General features: G+C 40.5%; 1 protein-coding gene across 3 annotated transcripts; it reads right to left on the bottom strand.

Annotated features, from left to right (window-relative positions):
* On the bottom strand, positions 1-13,072 carry CCDC126 (coiled-coil domain containing 126). Of its 3 annotated transcripts, XM_084282836.1 has the most exons (5): positions 13,023-13,064; positions 12,206-12,267; positions 3,282-3,411; positions 2,254-2,654; positions 1-1,316 (listed from the first exon to the last, which is right to left on the bottom strand). In XM_084282836.1, the coding sequence occupies exons 4-5, from the start codon at positions 2,489-2,491 to the stop codon at positions 1,135-1,137; spliced, it is 420 nt and encodes a 139-aa protein (XP_084138962.1). In that variant the 5' UTR covers positions 2,492-2,654; positions 3,282-3,411; positions 12,206-12,267; positions 13,023-13,064; the 3' UTR covers positions 1-1,134. The 3 variants fall into 3 exon arrangements, with proteins under 3 accessions (XP_084138962.1, XP_084138961.1, XP_084138963.1); XM_084282835.1 differs by lacking the exon at positions 12,206-12,267 and having other exon boundaries at positions 13,023-13,072; XM_084282837.1 differs by lacking the exon at positions 12,206-12,267 and having other exon boundaries at positions 12,979-13,026.
* Positions 13,073-17,319: the final 4,247 nt, after the last annotated feature.

Genomic DNA, 17,319 nt, shown 5'->3' with positions numbered 1-17,319 from the left:
TTCACTATGTTTTAAAAAACAGGCTCAGTGGCACTTTCTCTTTAATATGACTTCAGTAACATTTTGAAATGCAGTGCATCCACACTGCAATTCACTTTGCTGTAAGGCTAACTTCAACATAAGGCAAATATTACCTTAGCTCTGAAATATTCCATGATAAGACACCCTTAGTACATAGATCTCTGTTAAATGCAGAGATGCCTTGTCTCCCTTCATCACTCTCCCTCCTGCTCAAGAAAGCATTTCAGGGAGATGGTGTGCTATTCTCATCACAAACTGCAAGGTACTAAGAAGTTAAAAAGAAACAGCAGTGAATAAAAATAAACAGTATTCACATATCTCAAACTTATTTCCGTCACTTAAATAGTTTCATCTGCAGTTACAAAATACATACACTTAAATATCTTTTAAGAAATCATCATATAAGATATCTCAGATTATGCTTTGCTTTTGATAATCTAACTGCCCTAATTCCGGCATAAGGACATACCTGGACAGTGTTACTACCTAGAATGTTTTCCTATTATACTGGATTTTCTTAAATATACAGTAAATTCTCTAGCTATTCTGACTGATAGTGCAAATAAAGACATTCTTTGGGTCACAATTCTAAAACATTACCCCCCAATGCTATCCTCATTTTAATAATTTTTCAGTAAATGAGTAACAAAATACTGTAAGTATACACATTTTCTAGCATCTGTTTAACAATATGTTTTCCTCAGTTACCTCTGTTTAAAGCAGATCACAGAAATGAATAAGCTACAACGCTGCTCACCTATCCAAAAGATATGCTATATTTATACTTAAATAAATACATTTATAACCCTACCTATAAGTTCCCCATTCCTTTCCATTTATTGTTATTATCCAATGGCATACGACATCAAATCATGGTATCAAAATATTCTAAAGACAACAAAGATCACTTTAGAAGCACTGCTCAAAGGCAATGAAATAGTGCTTTGAGAACCTTATGCACATAAGTTAGGCCTACATATATCCAGCGCATTCTATAACAGAATAGTGTACGCTTCTTTTAGAGGCAGCTACTACTTTGCCCAAGCCAGAGATAAAAAGCTTGTCTTAATTATGACCTATCATAAACGTGGCAAGACAAAGTGACCCGCTTTGCTATCTAATGTTGCCTGCTGCTTTTGCACGTTTAATTGAATTTACTGGTGCTTGATTGTTAGTTCCATTAGTGGTATTTGTAGCTGAGCCATTCACAATGATGTAATCAACTTTGTTTTCCAATTTCACAAGGCGTTGCAAGATGTCATCCAGAAGAACAGCAATTGTTCTCTTAAGATCAGCTGAAGATAGTGAGAAAAAAGAAAATTTTGTTCTATTATTAGAAGTTATTTTCCATACACAAGCTATTTCAACATATTCACATCTTAAGGCCTGCCATCTTTGCTACTATTAATTCTGGGAAAGCATACAGACCAGGAGGAAAGGGAAATTAAATGACTCCTAGTTATTTTTATTTAAATACCATTTCCTTGTTATTTTAAGAAAGAAAGATACCACCATTATAGTAAACTGTGAATCCAGCCAAGTAAACATTAGAGCATAAGAACACAACCTCTAGCTAGAGAAGTATAGTGAGTATTTCAAGGCAGTATTTCAGGTTTCATCCTGACAACACCCAGCTATGACACCTTTTAGCCTTGGACAGCAATAGAATATAGATAGATACTTTCCAACATAAAAGGGTAGTTCTTAATCACTTTCCTCGAAATAACAGATCTATTCCACAGAAAAATTGTTGTGGAAAGTATCATATTACTTTCTGCACAAACTACAAAGCAGGAAAGAAAAGAGTACTTTTTTTCCTAGTTTAAAGCTTCTATATATTAAGCCTAAATTGAAAAAAACATAAGAAATGAAAATAAAAAATAACCCACATGCTTACGAACAATGACAAAAGGATCTTGAGTGTTGTAAAACTATTTTCTGGAACACAGAAAACAGTATCAGTAACAGAACTTTCTAAAAAATCTAAGTATACTGCTGCCCATGTTCACACCACTATCTTCTCTCATATTTGGAAAAAAAATAATATTTAAACTTACTGGGTGTACTGCATCTTAAATTTCAACTTTGTTTAATAAACTAAAGTCGAATCAATCAATACAGAGTTGTTGTTTTCCTCTGAAAGATTATTATATATTACTTTAAAAAGAATTAAAGTTTTACAGTTTTCACTTAAAAAGATACTAGAATAAATAGAATGTTTTTTCCTCTTACCATATCCTGCCATAGAGGCTCCACTGCCACCGTTCATTAAATTTTTATTTTCTTCTGCCAGTGCTTTGACATATCTTTTACTTAGGTCTAATATCTGACCACGTAACTCAGCGCTACTTTGACGTCTTGGATACTGAAAAGTGTAGCGTAGCAACATTAAACCCCAAATGATTCCAAAAACCAGTAAAAACATACTCAGTTTCTGGGACATATTTTTTCTTGAAAATGATAGAAACATCTCTGATAAAGGCCACGGGTGTCTTAACTTCAAGAAAAGTAACTGAACTTGACTTAGTCAAATTGTATTACATATTAGAACAAAACCAGGATATCTACAAAGTGAAAACTCTTCTAGCCGGATCATCTTGAACACATCTTCTCAGTTTAGTTGGTCTTGATTCCTGAAACATGTAAAATATCACTTGGTTATTGAAAGTTGTTACAGTTGTTGAGATCAAGGACAGAACTTTTTCCAAATGTAATATTATTGCATAACCTAAAGAAGAGTTGTAGATGTGTATTTGCTTAGAGGTACAGTTATCTGTCTATCTCACCTGTTGTAACAAGTTTTGTTTTGTTCTCCAAAAATCAGAACTGTCTTCTTACAAATCATCTGAACTACCTTAAGTGTCATACTTCAAATGATTAAACCCAAAAGCAGTATCTAGAAGAGACTTATATAGGAAAGTGTTTTACAAGTATTTTCCATTTATACTCAACATCTTGATAAACAATACAGACACATCTATACCAAGAAAATAAAAATAAAAGCTTGTGAAATCATTCACTTGATTCTTGTTCTTCATGTAGAACCATTGGGCAAGTATAAACAGATAAGAGGAAAAGCAAGGTCTCTTAGCTGTTTTGTTAGTTCAAAGTTGGGTGTCATCCTCTTCTGGTTTTGTACAGTATTCATTCTTTGTCCTTTTTGGTGTCTTGACAATAAACAAAGAAATAAGACCAAAACGAAGATGCACACTGCACCCACTTCTAGCACTTTGCTACTACTATAAAAAAAAAAGTCTTACCATAGCAGCCAATTCTGACACATCGATAGCCAAAGGCTTTGGAAGAACAAATGGTAGGAAAGCTTCAGCAGTTAAACAGTAAACGTCCAGACAGTTTGAAGCAATACAAGCCAGACATCTTCAGGGAGCTCTGTAATGGAAGACAAAATTACTCAAACAAGATGAAATGCAGGACTAAAAAAACCCTTAATTTTCACATGTACCAGCTGAAGTTGATCTCTTCAAGCCACGTGTTTTTGAAACCAAAATACATTTTTTGTTTTGAAGCAACTGTTCGGAAAAAACCACAGAATCCAGTTCCCTTTTTATTATAAATGCACATATGTAAATGCCCTAACATTCATTTTGACAACTTACTTTAGAAAAGAACAACTTAGTAAGAACCTCAGCAAAATATCTCACTATAAGACAGTGAAAACCCGATTCATCACATGCATAAACACATTTACATGTGTCCTTCGTACTCATTTTTTCCCTTCAAATGAATCTATTCTGAAACAGTCTCTTTAAATGCTCATATCTTCTATTTCTCTTTTCTCAGATACCCCTGAAAGTTCTGAGAGGAGATTTCTATTATTTCACATAGTTTGGATAAAACCACTCGTTCGACATAACAGTACTTTTTCACGCTACTCTCCATTTTCTCCCCCATATAGTCTGACACGAGTAGTTTTTAGACTGCAGTTATACGTATACTAGAGTTCATGACTGGACTTTCTACACTGATACTTAGGCCTCTGTTTTTAAAATGCAGTGTTAGTTCAAAATACCAACACCATTATTTTTCATCCTGCTAAGCACTCATCTAAACTTAATCTCCATGGTATTTTTCATCGTCTCTGCTGACCACTTCAACTGGCCTTATACGGACGCACCACAGACTACTGTAAATTCTAATGTCAGCAGCAGCAGCAGCGCTCAGAGCTGTGCTTCTTGCTTCCTCTTAACCTTCATGCTTCAGATACTCTATCAACATGCAGATCTAAATTATTCTGGAGATTCTAAACCCAAACGAGGGGCAATAGCAGAACTTGGACAACAAAGTTGCTGTAAAGTGAAAGGTGTTGTGTCTAAAACACCAACAGGAATTGCCAGTATACAAAATCTTACTTTTAATGTAGGGTGCACTAATATAAGAGGCAAACACAAGTCAGCGAATGAGGAATAGGTTCCTTCTCCTTAACTGTAGGATATGACCGTGCACACAGGCAGATAGCCTACATGTAATAATTTGACATACCACTGTAAATTCAGTGGGATATACTTTGTTCAAAGAGCACGCTAATCACCCCCAAATCTGCTTTTTCAGACAATTTTTTCTTAAGTATATAAAATAGAGACAACCATAAAAAAAAATTAAAATCTGTGGTATCAGCACAAGTATTTGGAATTGCATGACTACAATTTCCTGAAACAGATCTTCCCTAAACACAAACTAACCAAAATTTCCCCAGGACTTAGCCAAATCCATGGCTCTATACTCACACTTTAAAGCACCAACTGCACCTACGTCATTAGATACATAATGGACAGTATCAAATACACGAGGTACTGGTGTAGGGTATTCGTGTGATGGCACAGAAAAACAAACAATAGCTCTCAAAGAAAGAAGACCACAAGTTTCAACCACCCTTCCCAAAAGCCTACTCTCTCCCTCTATATACACACACACACGCTTGTTTGAAGATAACAGACAGTTCTTGCCGAATTTAAATGAAATGCTGCTCTCCACAGAGCTCCACTCAATTCTCATCCCAAACCACTTTAGTAGACAGTATTACTGTAGAGCTCTGGAGTAGCAATAACTCTGCTATCATGCTGTAAATAAGGCCACAAGCCAGGACAAGAGTTGTAGCCAAGCTGAACAGATTGAATGAACTCCCACCAAGGAACAGCAGGGACTACAGACTGGGTCACTGCCACATAAATTTGATTCACAGCGCACATGCTGACCACCGAAACTAACAGAAATCAAGGACTTCACCTGCTGGGCAAACAGCGTAACACCCAAACACTCACTCTGCTCAAAGAAATGGGGAGTAAGGTGTACCAAAATGAAGGTAACTGTTTGCAGATGGCACTTTTCCTATCCTGCAAAGGCATTTTAAGGGGCCATCCCTCCTTAAATGATTGGCAGTGTAATTTCAAAGTTCTCAAGATCTGGTCTCTTCTTTCTTCCTGAAGCATGCACTTCCAGTGACTCACATCATACTCTTGTAGTGGGTTTACGTGACAAGGCTTTGGTAGCAGGGGGTCACCATACAGGTGACTGCTGTGACAAGAATCTAGAAGCTGCCCCATGTTAGATAAGGGCCCTGTTGCTGGCCAGAGCCAAGCCAGTAAGCAATGTTGTTTGTGCCTCTGAGACCATATTTAAGAAAGGGAAAAAACAAATGCTGTTATACATCCTTTCAGGATTACACAGTGCTGAGTGGAAAAAAAAAAAGAAATGCGAGCTTACACCCAAGTATTTTCTAGCAGGAAAAAAAGGGCAGCAGAGTAGCAGGTATACATACTAGGAGGAAAACAGCACAATAAATAAGATGGATGGACGGGAATAACCTTTTACTTCTTGTTGCCCTTAAGGGTCAGTATTTCTGTACACGAACGTTACGGTTTAAACAAAATTTGTCTTCAGAATGGCCCTTGGTTTTCAATAATGAAGACAGGCAATGCAGCATGAGATAAAAGTACACTTGTAAGAAGGAACTAACAGTTTTGTGATCTTTTCTTCCCTCCTCACCTACTACCTGCGGATCAGGGAAATAAAGAAAAAGAGAGAGAAACTTCCTTCTTCACACTGACTTAGTCCATGCGGAAATCCAGGCTTACCAATCTCCCAGCCTCAGCTGAAGTGCTTTTATGGCCAAGGAAGTAATTGCAAAGAGCAACAACAAAAAAAAAAGGATGCATGAGAGCTACAGATTGTTACAGTTCCTATTATCCCAAATCTAAGACAAAAGGAAAAAGATCATGAAGATAGTGGAGTACAGACAAGACAAAACCTGAAAATCTGAGGAAAAAGGACAAAACAAACAAGAAATAGGCAACTGTGCAGGCAAAATGGCAATTCCAGAATCCATGAAGAAGTGAGTATCTTTCAGATAACCCTTTAAATAAGCAGGCAAGGTGAGTGATTCAAGTGGTGATTTACCAAAGCTCTCTGAATCCAACATGCACGCCTAAATTATTCTGAAAATTATAAACCCAAGACAGGGGCAACATTAGAACTTGGAACTAAAGGCAATTTCCAGAACAGAGGATATGAGGCTAGGTTTGTCTTTCACAGACACTGAAAGAGTTTGCTTTTGTTTATTGTTGCCACTGCTTGTCGTGTAAGAAATGTATTGCCAGAGCCTGCCAATGTGGCTTTGACCCTGTCCAGGGATACCACAACAAACAGTGACACATCTGGCAATGAAAGCAACAAGCGACGGAACTCAGCCTCTCCAAAATAAAATCACATCTGTCCTCTCAGCTGCATTCCAACGCTGAAGTCATATATAAATTGCATCATAAGCATATGAAACAAAAGAAACAAGGACCAAAGAAAAAGCAACAGAAAATCCATTTCATGTTCTGTAATAAAGCAAAGTTCCAGTCTCTCTGGTGCTACTGTTAATAGCATCAGACCTAGGCTTGAATACTGACTCTACTCCATGGAAACCAAGCCATACATAAAAACACGCTAGCTGAATCATGCTGCAAAGCTTCCCTTAGATTCAGCTTTCCTTATTCCTAGCAAAACCCAGAGATTACATTCATATACTTCACCGAAAGCGTGACAGTTTGTAAGGCAAAAGAATGCCTCGTGCATCCTCTGAAACAACATAGGGGTATCATGAAAACAAGGAATACTCAATCCTTCAAAGGTCACAGCGCACCTTAACAGCGCTGTCAGTTCTGCTAGTCAGCCAGCTAACAAAAGACGAGTACAAATTCATGATCAATTTTCTAGTCTGTCCAAGAGATTTCACCCTTCCTAAACTGCTAGAAGTAGTTCATGGCATCAGGACAGCAAATTCAAAGTTGTGCTGCAGAGGTGGTATGTACCTCCTAGCTTTGAAAAACGTACAGGACAGATAAAGATGACTATTTATAAGAGCAAAATAAAGCAGCAGGCAACCACCAGGTAGTTGTGGTAGCTATTAATAATCAACTTTAGCAAAACTGTGAACAAAGTGTCAACTACAGGGGAAAAATAGAGAAAACTGAAGTTTAAGAACCCATTCCATTCCAGGATTCAAAACAGTTTAAGGATGAAGCTAAGAAAAACACCCTGAAAATATTATTATTAACATACAGTCCAATAAAGTCCCCTCTTGGTTATGTATTCTGGATGATAGCATGCCTAACGCTGAGGCAGCAGTTCCTCAGTGATACCATAGAGACCTATAGAGATAGATCTGTAACAAACTAATATATTAAGAAAGTAACCTTGGTAAATGCGAATTTTACTCCACCTATTACTTACTACCATAATACTTACGGTTTCTCACTGCCAAATTATGACCAACACCAACATGACTGAGTGAATTCAAAAGCAAGTCTGGCTTTGTGATTAATTATCATTCTTAACTGTATAAACACAGAGAGTGATTTACCAAGACAGAGATAAAAAAAGAAATGCCAAATACAGCCATAGGACAGTGTATCCAGCTACAGACATACGAAGGGGGAAAAACACTGAAAAAGAACAGACAGCAGACAAAAACTAGGGCAGTACAAATAAAAGCTGTCACTAATAATTACTATAAAATAATTGTACAGGACAAAATTATGATTTACTACTGTATCAGTAAAGTGTCATAAGCTTATGGAGGGATTTTAAAATCAGCATATTAAAATTGTCTGTAGCAGACATTTCCTTAGCTCTATGGCAGCATGTTTCTCAGCTTAGTGGGGATATTATATTAACAGACAATGAGCTGTAAACAGACATGACAATACTCGTGTTGCAACAGCCAACGTACCTCCCAGGAAAGCAAAATCACAGGGTATTACAGAACACCTGGAAACATTTCCACAGTCCTATCGGCAATATCTTGTTTGTTTTGTTTTACACGTGTATTTGGAGTCCACCCCTTCCATTTACTTCTGTGACCTTCAAAATCTTTTGTTTGGCCAATTTTCCAACAGAAAACTTCCAGAATCGCAGTCCCTCAACTGACAGACATCATGCTGATCTGTGCAGATAGGGACAATGAAGTAAGCATGCAGAAGGCCAGGAGCTACATGCTGAGTCTTTCCCAGAACAGGAAGACCAAAAATGATGTTTGCATTCTGGTCATTTGCAGTCTTCGCTGGCTGGCTGCTTGGCAGTAGGAGAAAAATCTGCACAGAGTGCAGCTGACAAACAGGTGCCCAAAGAAATTAAGTATATTCAGTTACACAGGACCATGACTCCTGGCAAGATACAGAAGAAAAAAAAAAAAGCTATTTCCCCATCTGTTATTTGATTCATGTAGTTTTCTATTATCCCATCCTACTTGAAAGGACGTCTTCTAATTCCCTCCCTCTAAGAGTGCCTTCCTACACGCACCAAAAGCTCCCTTAACAAATCATCCTGCATGCATCATTCACATTTAAAGCTGGTGCCCAAGAAAAAAAAAGAAAAAATCACATTCCTCATATTTTAAAAAGAGGATATAAGCTCTTAAAAAAAAGAGTAAAACCACATTCCTACACTGGACCAGTTGCACCAGTGACTTTTGCAGACCACCACTGCCCCTTGGCTCCCAGGTTCACGCCGACAGCTGCACAGCTCTATGGGAGAGTTCAATATTCTACCAAGCAGCAAACAATTAAGAGCAAAATGTGTCCCTAGACAAACGAAGCCATATTTGAGCAATTTTTATGATGAGACCAACTCTCAGCACGTTAAGTATTCCTATCATTGGTGGTGTAAACTCTGGTCAACAGAAAAACATCACCAGTAAGGAAGGAAAAGAGACAGTCAAAAATCTCAGTCATGCTGACCCCATAGATCCCCTCGAAATGCTATGTTTGTGTGCCGCTAAGGCTTGCAGGTCTGTTTCAGACCGCATCATAGATCAGTCAATAGAAAAGAGTATTAATTCCAATGATTGCTTTTACTTTTGGTTTCTTAAAGTATCCTGGCATGCTTTCCTCCCCCCCTCCCTCCCCCCACTTTGTTCTGCTTGCTACTGTCAGTGAATGCTTCTAAAAATCCACCAACAGAAATTCATTGTTCCTCGCCTGCAGGCAGTCAGCCAAGACTTTGAGTGGGGAAATGACTTGCCAAGTGTTGTGAAGAAAGTTAAAGCGAGTGAGTATCAATGGGAACAGTATACTATACTTGCTGATCTTCCCTTTCACCCCCCTAGGTCCATCTGGACTTTGAAACATTCCTACAACTCCGTATCTTCACATTAAAAAAAAAAAAAAATCTCATCTTCAATCCATCCAGGACACTTCTCCCTATGCTTTATCACTGATGTTTATGCCATTCTGGTAGGAGCCCTGCTCAGTTATGGCAGGGCACGAGCTACCTCCTTGGCTTCTTATCTCCCCATAGCATTGACACAATTTTTTCATGGCAATTAACACTGGGATATGACAAATCCACATTTGCAAAACTTTTTCAAAGCCTCTGGCATTCCAAAATTTCCTTCTGAAACGGTAACATTCAGCTAATTTTAGCTACTTTTACAAGGAGCCATACTTGCAAAGCCATTAGTGTAGGCTACAGAGAGGAAAGGGACTTTCACTGAACATTTTAAAAAGACCTAAAACAAGAAGGTTTGGAGAGATTAAAAACCAGCTAGCAAAGTGATTGCTGCAATGGCGGATAGACTGCCGCTGTAGAACTGGTTATACGTGCACACAGCATCCACACAAACGTTGTTCCTGTAGAAAAGCATCACAAGAGCACTTATGCCACTGGGAAAGGGTGGAAAAATTTAACTTGCCTGGTTTTATTTCAAGAAACCTGCAGGACTCTGAGTACGGGCATGTGCAAGACTCATCCACCAAAAGCATGTTTCAGTGGCAGAGCTCCAATATAGACCGCCTCAGACTGATGCTCCCTCCAAGGAGGCTGATCCATTTGAAGACTTCAGAAAAATAAAAATGCAGGAAGTGATAAAGTTAAACAGTTTATTTCCTTCTTTTTATTATTTCTAGATTGGCCTGTCATTTTATCTTAGCATCGCTAACAGTTGTGACAGGCAGTAGATAACCACAGTACCAGAGCGGTGGGCATGGCAAAACATGTCACTGTTCAAATGAAGGGGAAGACGCCCAGAAACATTACTTGGGTATTTATATCAAGGTAGCCTCTTTTTTCTTTGTTATCACCACATAAAAAAAATGATTTTAGTGGATTAAGTTTGAAGTCCTCGAGTCTAGTATTAGCCTAGACCCTCTTTTAAATAGAGGAACTACCCATTTAGTTCAAAAGTCATCTTGTAAACGACATAGGCAAATGGTAAAAGAAATAAATTCTGTAAATCTGACAGTCATGCAAGAAAAGTTAGGAGACTGTTAATAATGCTCAGTTGAGGAAACACAGCCCACCTAACAGTGCAAGATTTCAGTCACAGTTGAAAGAGCTTTTCAAATAACCGATACCATGTAAAGTACGTTTTAGCAATAAACATGTACCAGGACAAAACACATTCATCTGAATGACTGAGCTCCACAGCAGATTTTTGACAGCTACTGGAAACAACTTAATGGGTATTTTTGACACTGACTAGTCTGTAGATGATGTTGTCTACACAGATGACAATTTAAGCTGACAGCATGCATTTATCCTACTCACAGTGTGGGCAAGATGCAAAAACTAGTGCCCTTAACTATTCTCAGAAAAGTGGTCATGAACTCCACAGGAAGTATTTTACTTGTAGCTGTTAAGTGACATCCAATCCTCAAGCTGAACAACATGGGATTAGCAATACCAATGCCTCCTGCAAAAAGCTAAAAGCCACAAGAGGCCTCTAAAAGAAGACCAAAAAAAATCTAGAAGAAGCAGTTTTATTTTTACCTGTGAAAGCTTTAGAAACGAGACCTATTTACTAGACCAAATGTATTCCATCATAATTACTCAAACCTCTGGTGCTCTCAAGTACCTGAAATGAATTATTAAACACATATAACACACAAAATAACAAAAAGAGGCCACAATAATTTAAGCTTTATACACATGGGTATTTCCAGCCCTCAAAATGGGAACAAAGGTAGCAATAAATTTTCATGTGACCAGAAACTGCAATCTCGCCACTTGTAACACTAAAGCAATATGCTGCTTACTGCATAGTTATCTGCATTTTGTCTTTGATATTCTCGTGAAACAGCAATTCATGACACCTGCACCAAAACAACACCACATCCCAATTAGTTAGAACAAATCACACGCGTGCTCACGTTTGATGTGCCCATATCCTGAAGGCTCCATGAAAAAAATAAGTCACAACTCCTACAAAGCTCATTTTTTGAAGTGAAAAACTGCCCCCCTCTTCATAATCTATCCACGTTGGGTATCAAAACCCCAAACATTTGTTACCCTGTTCTAGACTGCACTGAAGAAACTCTGCATCACATCACAAGAAACAACAGGAATTCCTCTCTGCATTGCTTTGTGGCACACAAACCCAGAAAATACGCTGCACTCAAGCTGTCAGTATCTTTCAGATGACAAGATACATAAAAGAGAATTTATGGGATACTAGCATGGGGGGTTAGGAAACTGAAAAGAAAGCTTATTAATAATAAATGATTAATGAGACTACAGAAGTAAGTGAGAGACATACTAATGCATTACAAATGTTTATAGAAATAAAAAACTACCATTCCTAACGAATCTGGTTTTGCTTGAATATGGATTAAGCAAGTTATTTTTCTTCCATGTTCCATCACATCGTTGTAAGTACGCTTAGCCTCTTTGAAAGTTAGGTCCTTACCATACAAGAAAGACATAAATCTTGCAGCGTCACTGCAGTCACAGGTTATGACAAAAGAGCCACTGGAAAGAGGAAGGAAACCACAAAATATTTTTGGAAGTCCTGAGCGAGTTCTAGATTTGTTTAAGTTATACTAGGTCAACATGTTTCAATTCCTCCTTTGGTATTTCAAAACAGATCACTTGGAAAATAAAAAATAAGATTCAATACACGTTGTCAGAAATTAGCATCACTAGTTACATCTACCCAAGCAACGGCAACGACACATTTCTACCTTACTGAATGTTGTATGCTGGTACATAAGAATACGTTAAAGGTTACAAACCTCTGCCGTACCACAGTCAAAACGATTAAGAGCTTAAAAATCATCTTCGTAAAACAAAGTGGTCTTTAGAGAAGAATTTAATCACTTGCGTGCATTTACCGGTGCACAACACCCGAGAAACCCCCTTTTGCTTTCGCTGCTCCTTCCCCACCCAAGGGCACCGTGCAGCGGGGCTGCCCAGCGCACGGCAGCACTCAGCCGGCTGCCAGCAGAGCCCCCCGCACCGAGGCACCTGCACGAACCAAGAACGAAGCGAGGGGGCCGAGGCGCGGTGACAGCCGGGGCTCCGCTGCCCGCCGCAGCCCGGCTGCAGCCCCCCGGCCTCCCACCTCCCCAGAGCGAGCGGGACGAGGCCTCCCCGCGCCCCTTTCCCCGAGCACAGGGCTCCGCCGCCTCACTGTGGCGGCGACAAGCCCCCCCTCAGCCCCAACGGCCGCCCAACGGTCACCTAACGGCCGCCGCGCGCGCTACCTCCGCTCCCCCCGCGCCCACCTGCCGGAGCCGCTCAGCGCCGCTTCCGCCCGCCCAGCGACGCGTTGCGTCACGGCGCACAGCCCCGCCCCCCCTCACCCCCCCGAGCTGCCCCGCAGCCCCCGTCCTGCCCCGCCCCAGGGCGGCGCATGCGCAGGGAGGGGGCTGTGCCCCTGCACGCCGCCGCCATGTTGGGGCGGGGGGCTTCGTGCCAGGACCAGGGGGGTGGAGGGGCGCTGCTGGGGCCGGGGCGCCTCTGCAGCTGGGGCTGGGACTGGATGATCTTAAGGGCCCCTTCCAGCCCAAGCCCTTCTCTGAGGTCTCGTAGTTATTCCCGAAAACATTTATTATAAGACCCCAAATGGGAAGCCCATTGTGTATTTCAAAAACTACGTGGCTGTGACTATAAATTCCCGTTGACATCTACAAGTAAAAATTATCCCCGGAGGTTACAGAGCCTATAAAAAAAAAGGGAAAGGTGTCACTTCTGCCCTCTAATGGTGTACGTTAATGTTGACAGTAGTCTCAAGTGAGCCTGGTCCCTCTGGTTAGATAGATGGATGGTCGGCCGTTACCTGCAGTCCAGTTCTTGTAATCAGCTGCAGGAGCTGTTGATGGCTTTGACAGCACTTAAATTTCCTCCATAATATTCACATAAATCAACTGTGGGCACAGAACTGTGCTAGCAAGTTACGTTACGCTCTTCCTACAACGTGGTATGTGAGAAGTTGGTATCAATTTACCAGTGAAGATGCTAGACAAGCTGACATACCAGTTACCAATAAAGTGGTACAAGTATTAGAAGGTTTTGCTTGCAACATGGTTCTGTCTGCATTAGTCCCATCACGTGTAACACATACAAGAAGTAGTGTTCTTAGTTTGCTGGTCACACCGCCGCTCCACTCCATCTCCCTATGGGTGCACATTTCTTCCTTTCTCTTCTTTCCGGTGCTTGTCAGAAGCTACCTTCCTCCTCTGTATTTTTCAACTCTTTTTTGTTTGTTTTCGGCGTGGATTAGATGCAGAGAAAAAAAAAAAAAAAGACATTTAAATCATCTCCTCCATTAGAAAAATGGATATTAATATATCAGAGAGGTTTGTGGCCTGGACCAAAGAAAAGAGAAAAAACTGCTGGCAGGTAGTATCACAAAAGCCAGTGGATCAGGTGCATATCAAAATATTTGCTTCTGTGACTTCTAATGTTGACGAGTCTACAGTCCCTTATTTTGGAGTTTTTCAGGACATATATTGGTACGGAAATATTGGCATTCACCTGAGAGCTCATTTCAATATGAGAAAATTATGCAATTGTTGAATTGGATGGAGGCTATATTTCCACAGAGACTTAATAAGAAGCTGCATTAAAGGAATGATATATTTTTAACTATACAATCCATCCCATGGAAAGTCTTTTGCTAATATTATACAACACTGAGGGAGGAGAGGCAAAAATTAGAAATTGAAATATTTGATAAGTAAGCTTTTCAGTGAACAGATTGGCTATATATTGTGCAGCACCAATAAATGTGTTGCTAGAATTATTTCCTAAAGCCAAATCATCTCATCAGTTTCTGTATTTTCTCATTAAGATATCCTCTTCTAATATCAAGAAAAGATCAAAAACAGATGGTCTGAAATGGACTTCACATGACAAATGTACTGCAGCTATTTACTGCCATTTATTACTGCACTATTTGCTCAGTGATTAATCCTTTATTTTCACAGACATGCAGTGAACAGCTGTAATATCTTTGCAAATAAATTATATGATATTTAGAGTTTACTAGGGGGAGAAAGGGAAATCTGTCCATGGTGTAATCACAGAAAGATTTGCTGGTGGAGGTCACAGAATTGTATTAAGATATCTATCTCCATTATAAACGTATCCTCTGTTGACAGGAACCCTTGACTCTTTATAACATCCTTAATTCTTACTGCCTGAAGGCCTCATGTATTTGGTCATCTTTCATGAATGTGCATTTCACAATATACTCTTTCTCCTTATCTTTACCACCTTACAGACTGTGAAAGCTGAACCTGAAAATATATGTAACTTCATAAAATTATTGGTTTTATACTCTAGGAAACTGTGGTAAAGTTATTGTAGGGAACAATGAAGACAGAGTCGTTATGGAAAACACAGTAAAGAGCGCTTGTAGTTTTCAATTTAAAATGTAAACTTGATCGGACTTTTTACAAACAGGTCTTTCTATCAGTTTCTGCCATCTTTATGTTAGGTTTAAGTGCCAGAACATTTTAGAATAATTTGCTGCTGGAACATGAATGGGTATACTAATAGTGCTTAGGAGATGCAGATACAAGGGCTAGGACTTATACATGTACGTGTTAGAAAAAGTGTCTTCCTGTCCTATGTTCTGCCCTTTCCTCCTGCTCCAGCTCATTTTTCAAGTGTGACTGATACTTATTTTCAATAGATCCTTGGTTGCGTTTTCTTTCAGTGACCCACCTGGTGGCAGAAGACTAGTAAGCATTTTCGTGCTAGGATTTAAGTATGCGTCCTTTCCCTTTTGTTCCTGTAGTTAGGTTATAGGCAGCATCAACTCGAATAAGCATCAGATTATGCCAGAACAGTGTGATCTTGCAGTAGGATAAATGTTTATTAATAAGTTACACTTGAAGGGGAGATGAGAAAAGCTATCTACTGGAGCTGAATGGTGTAGAGCTGGTAAAATAAATAAATAAATAGATAGATAGATAGATAGATATGGATTGATAATGTCTTTTGGAAAGTAGGACATCAGCTGAGGCTAAAACATAGTCTAGACTTTTAGGAAGGAAAATTTAATTGCAATTAAACAAGAACTGGCTAAGGAGCTGACTAAAACTTTTGAAATAAATGACCTGCAAGAAGCTTTCAGCCAAAATGAAATATTTCACAAAACCTAGAGGAAGATCTTCCTGAAATACTGCCTTCTTTTACCATTATGGCATAATTTAATTTTTAAATATTTGCTTCTGATTTACCAGGCAAGATGAGGAAGGGCTAGCACGTACCGTTCCAGCCTTTCATTTACAACAGACACAAGGAATAACTAACTTCATTTATGGGTCCGTGCAAACCATTTCCATATAGATGTATATAATGTCAAGGCTTTGTTGGAACCTCTGCACTGAGCTGTGTATGGATGAGCAGCAATATTTTGGCCTCTCCACTGTGAATTTGCTGGTGTGGCTGTGCTACTACAGACACCACTGGAAATCCTGTCATGGGCTGAGGAGGGAGAAGCAGGTGGAGCGGATGGCACTCCCATTTGAAGCCCCAGGAGTGTGGTTCACAGAGCAAAGGCATTTGGTTTCAAGGGAACCATCCCTTGCCTGCTGATCACCCTCTGAGCTCCCCACTCCTCTTTGGGAATACTCATCTGTATGAGCACTCAGCTAAACTGGTCAGCCTTTGGCTATGGCAATGGTGGGCTGAAGATGTCCGTCATGGCCAAAGTGGACATGACAGCACAACTACAACCAGGCACCTCTTAGCAGAGGCAAAGCAAGCCTCACTATTTGGTCAACTTTGGCAATTTTCTCACCTAAGCAACTATTTGGCCTTGCTGCTGAGCTTCTGGTGCCTGCAAGGGGTTAGCTGCAATTGTTTGTGTGTGCTGGAGGAAGGAGGTGCCCAAACCACATGGGACAGAGAGGAACAAGGTGATGTGAAAAGAAAGGCTTTTCAGTAATGTTCTGTTTAAAAGAAAATCCTCAAGACTACTAGTTGATGTGTAGGCCTGTCTTTCCTAGAAGCACTCAAGATGATCTCATGGCTTTATTTCCAAAGTCTTACATTGAAAGCCATCTTCCAGCCCTACGTGCGAAGCAGCCATTTGTCATACCAAAACAACACTGGCAAGGGGGGCCTAAATCAAGGTTTCAAACTCTTCCCAGTGGCGTGGAACGTGGAATTTGTCAGAAAGGAGCGGGTGTGTGATGGTAACAGGAGATGAGAAGCCAAGTCGGGCTGGGGACAGAAGCCTGGGCAGTTATGGGGTAACCGAGCGCCTCCAGATGCCCCCCGTCGGTGTGCGGGCACGGGGCGGCAGCTTTGGGGAAACGAGATGAAACGAAGAGCCGCGAAGGCACTGCCTTCACCTCACGGGGAGGAGGACGAGGCGCCCACCGCCACCCCCGAGCCCCCCGTCCCACACGGAGCCGCCACCTCCCCTCGCAGCGAGGCCGCGCTCGGCGCCTCCTTTGTGACAGGCGGGCCGCGCCCCGCCCCCCCGCGCCGTGCCGGGCGCAGCCGGAGCGGCGGCGGCGCCATTTTGCGCTGCGGCGGGACTCGGCGCGGGGCGGCCGCGGCGGG

Source organism: Netta rufina, assembly GCF_964035555.1.
Source record: "Netta rufina genome assembly, chromosome: 2".
NCBI classification, from domain to species: domain Eukaryota; kingdom Metazoa; phylum Chordata; class Aves; order Anseriformes; family Anatidae; genus Netta; species Netta rufina.
This window is presented reverse-complemented; position numbering and strand designations above follow the sequence as displayed.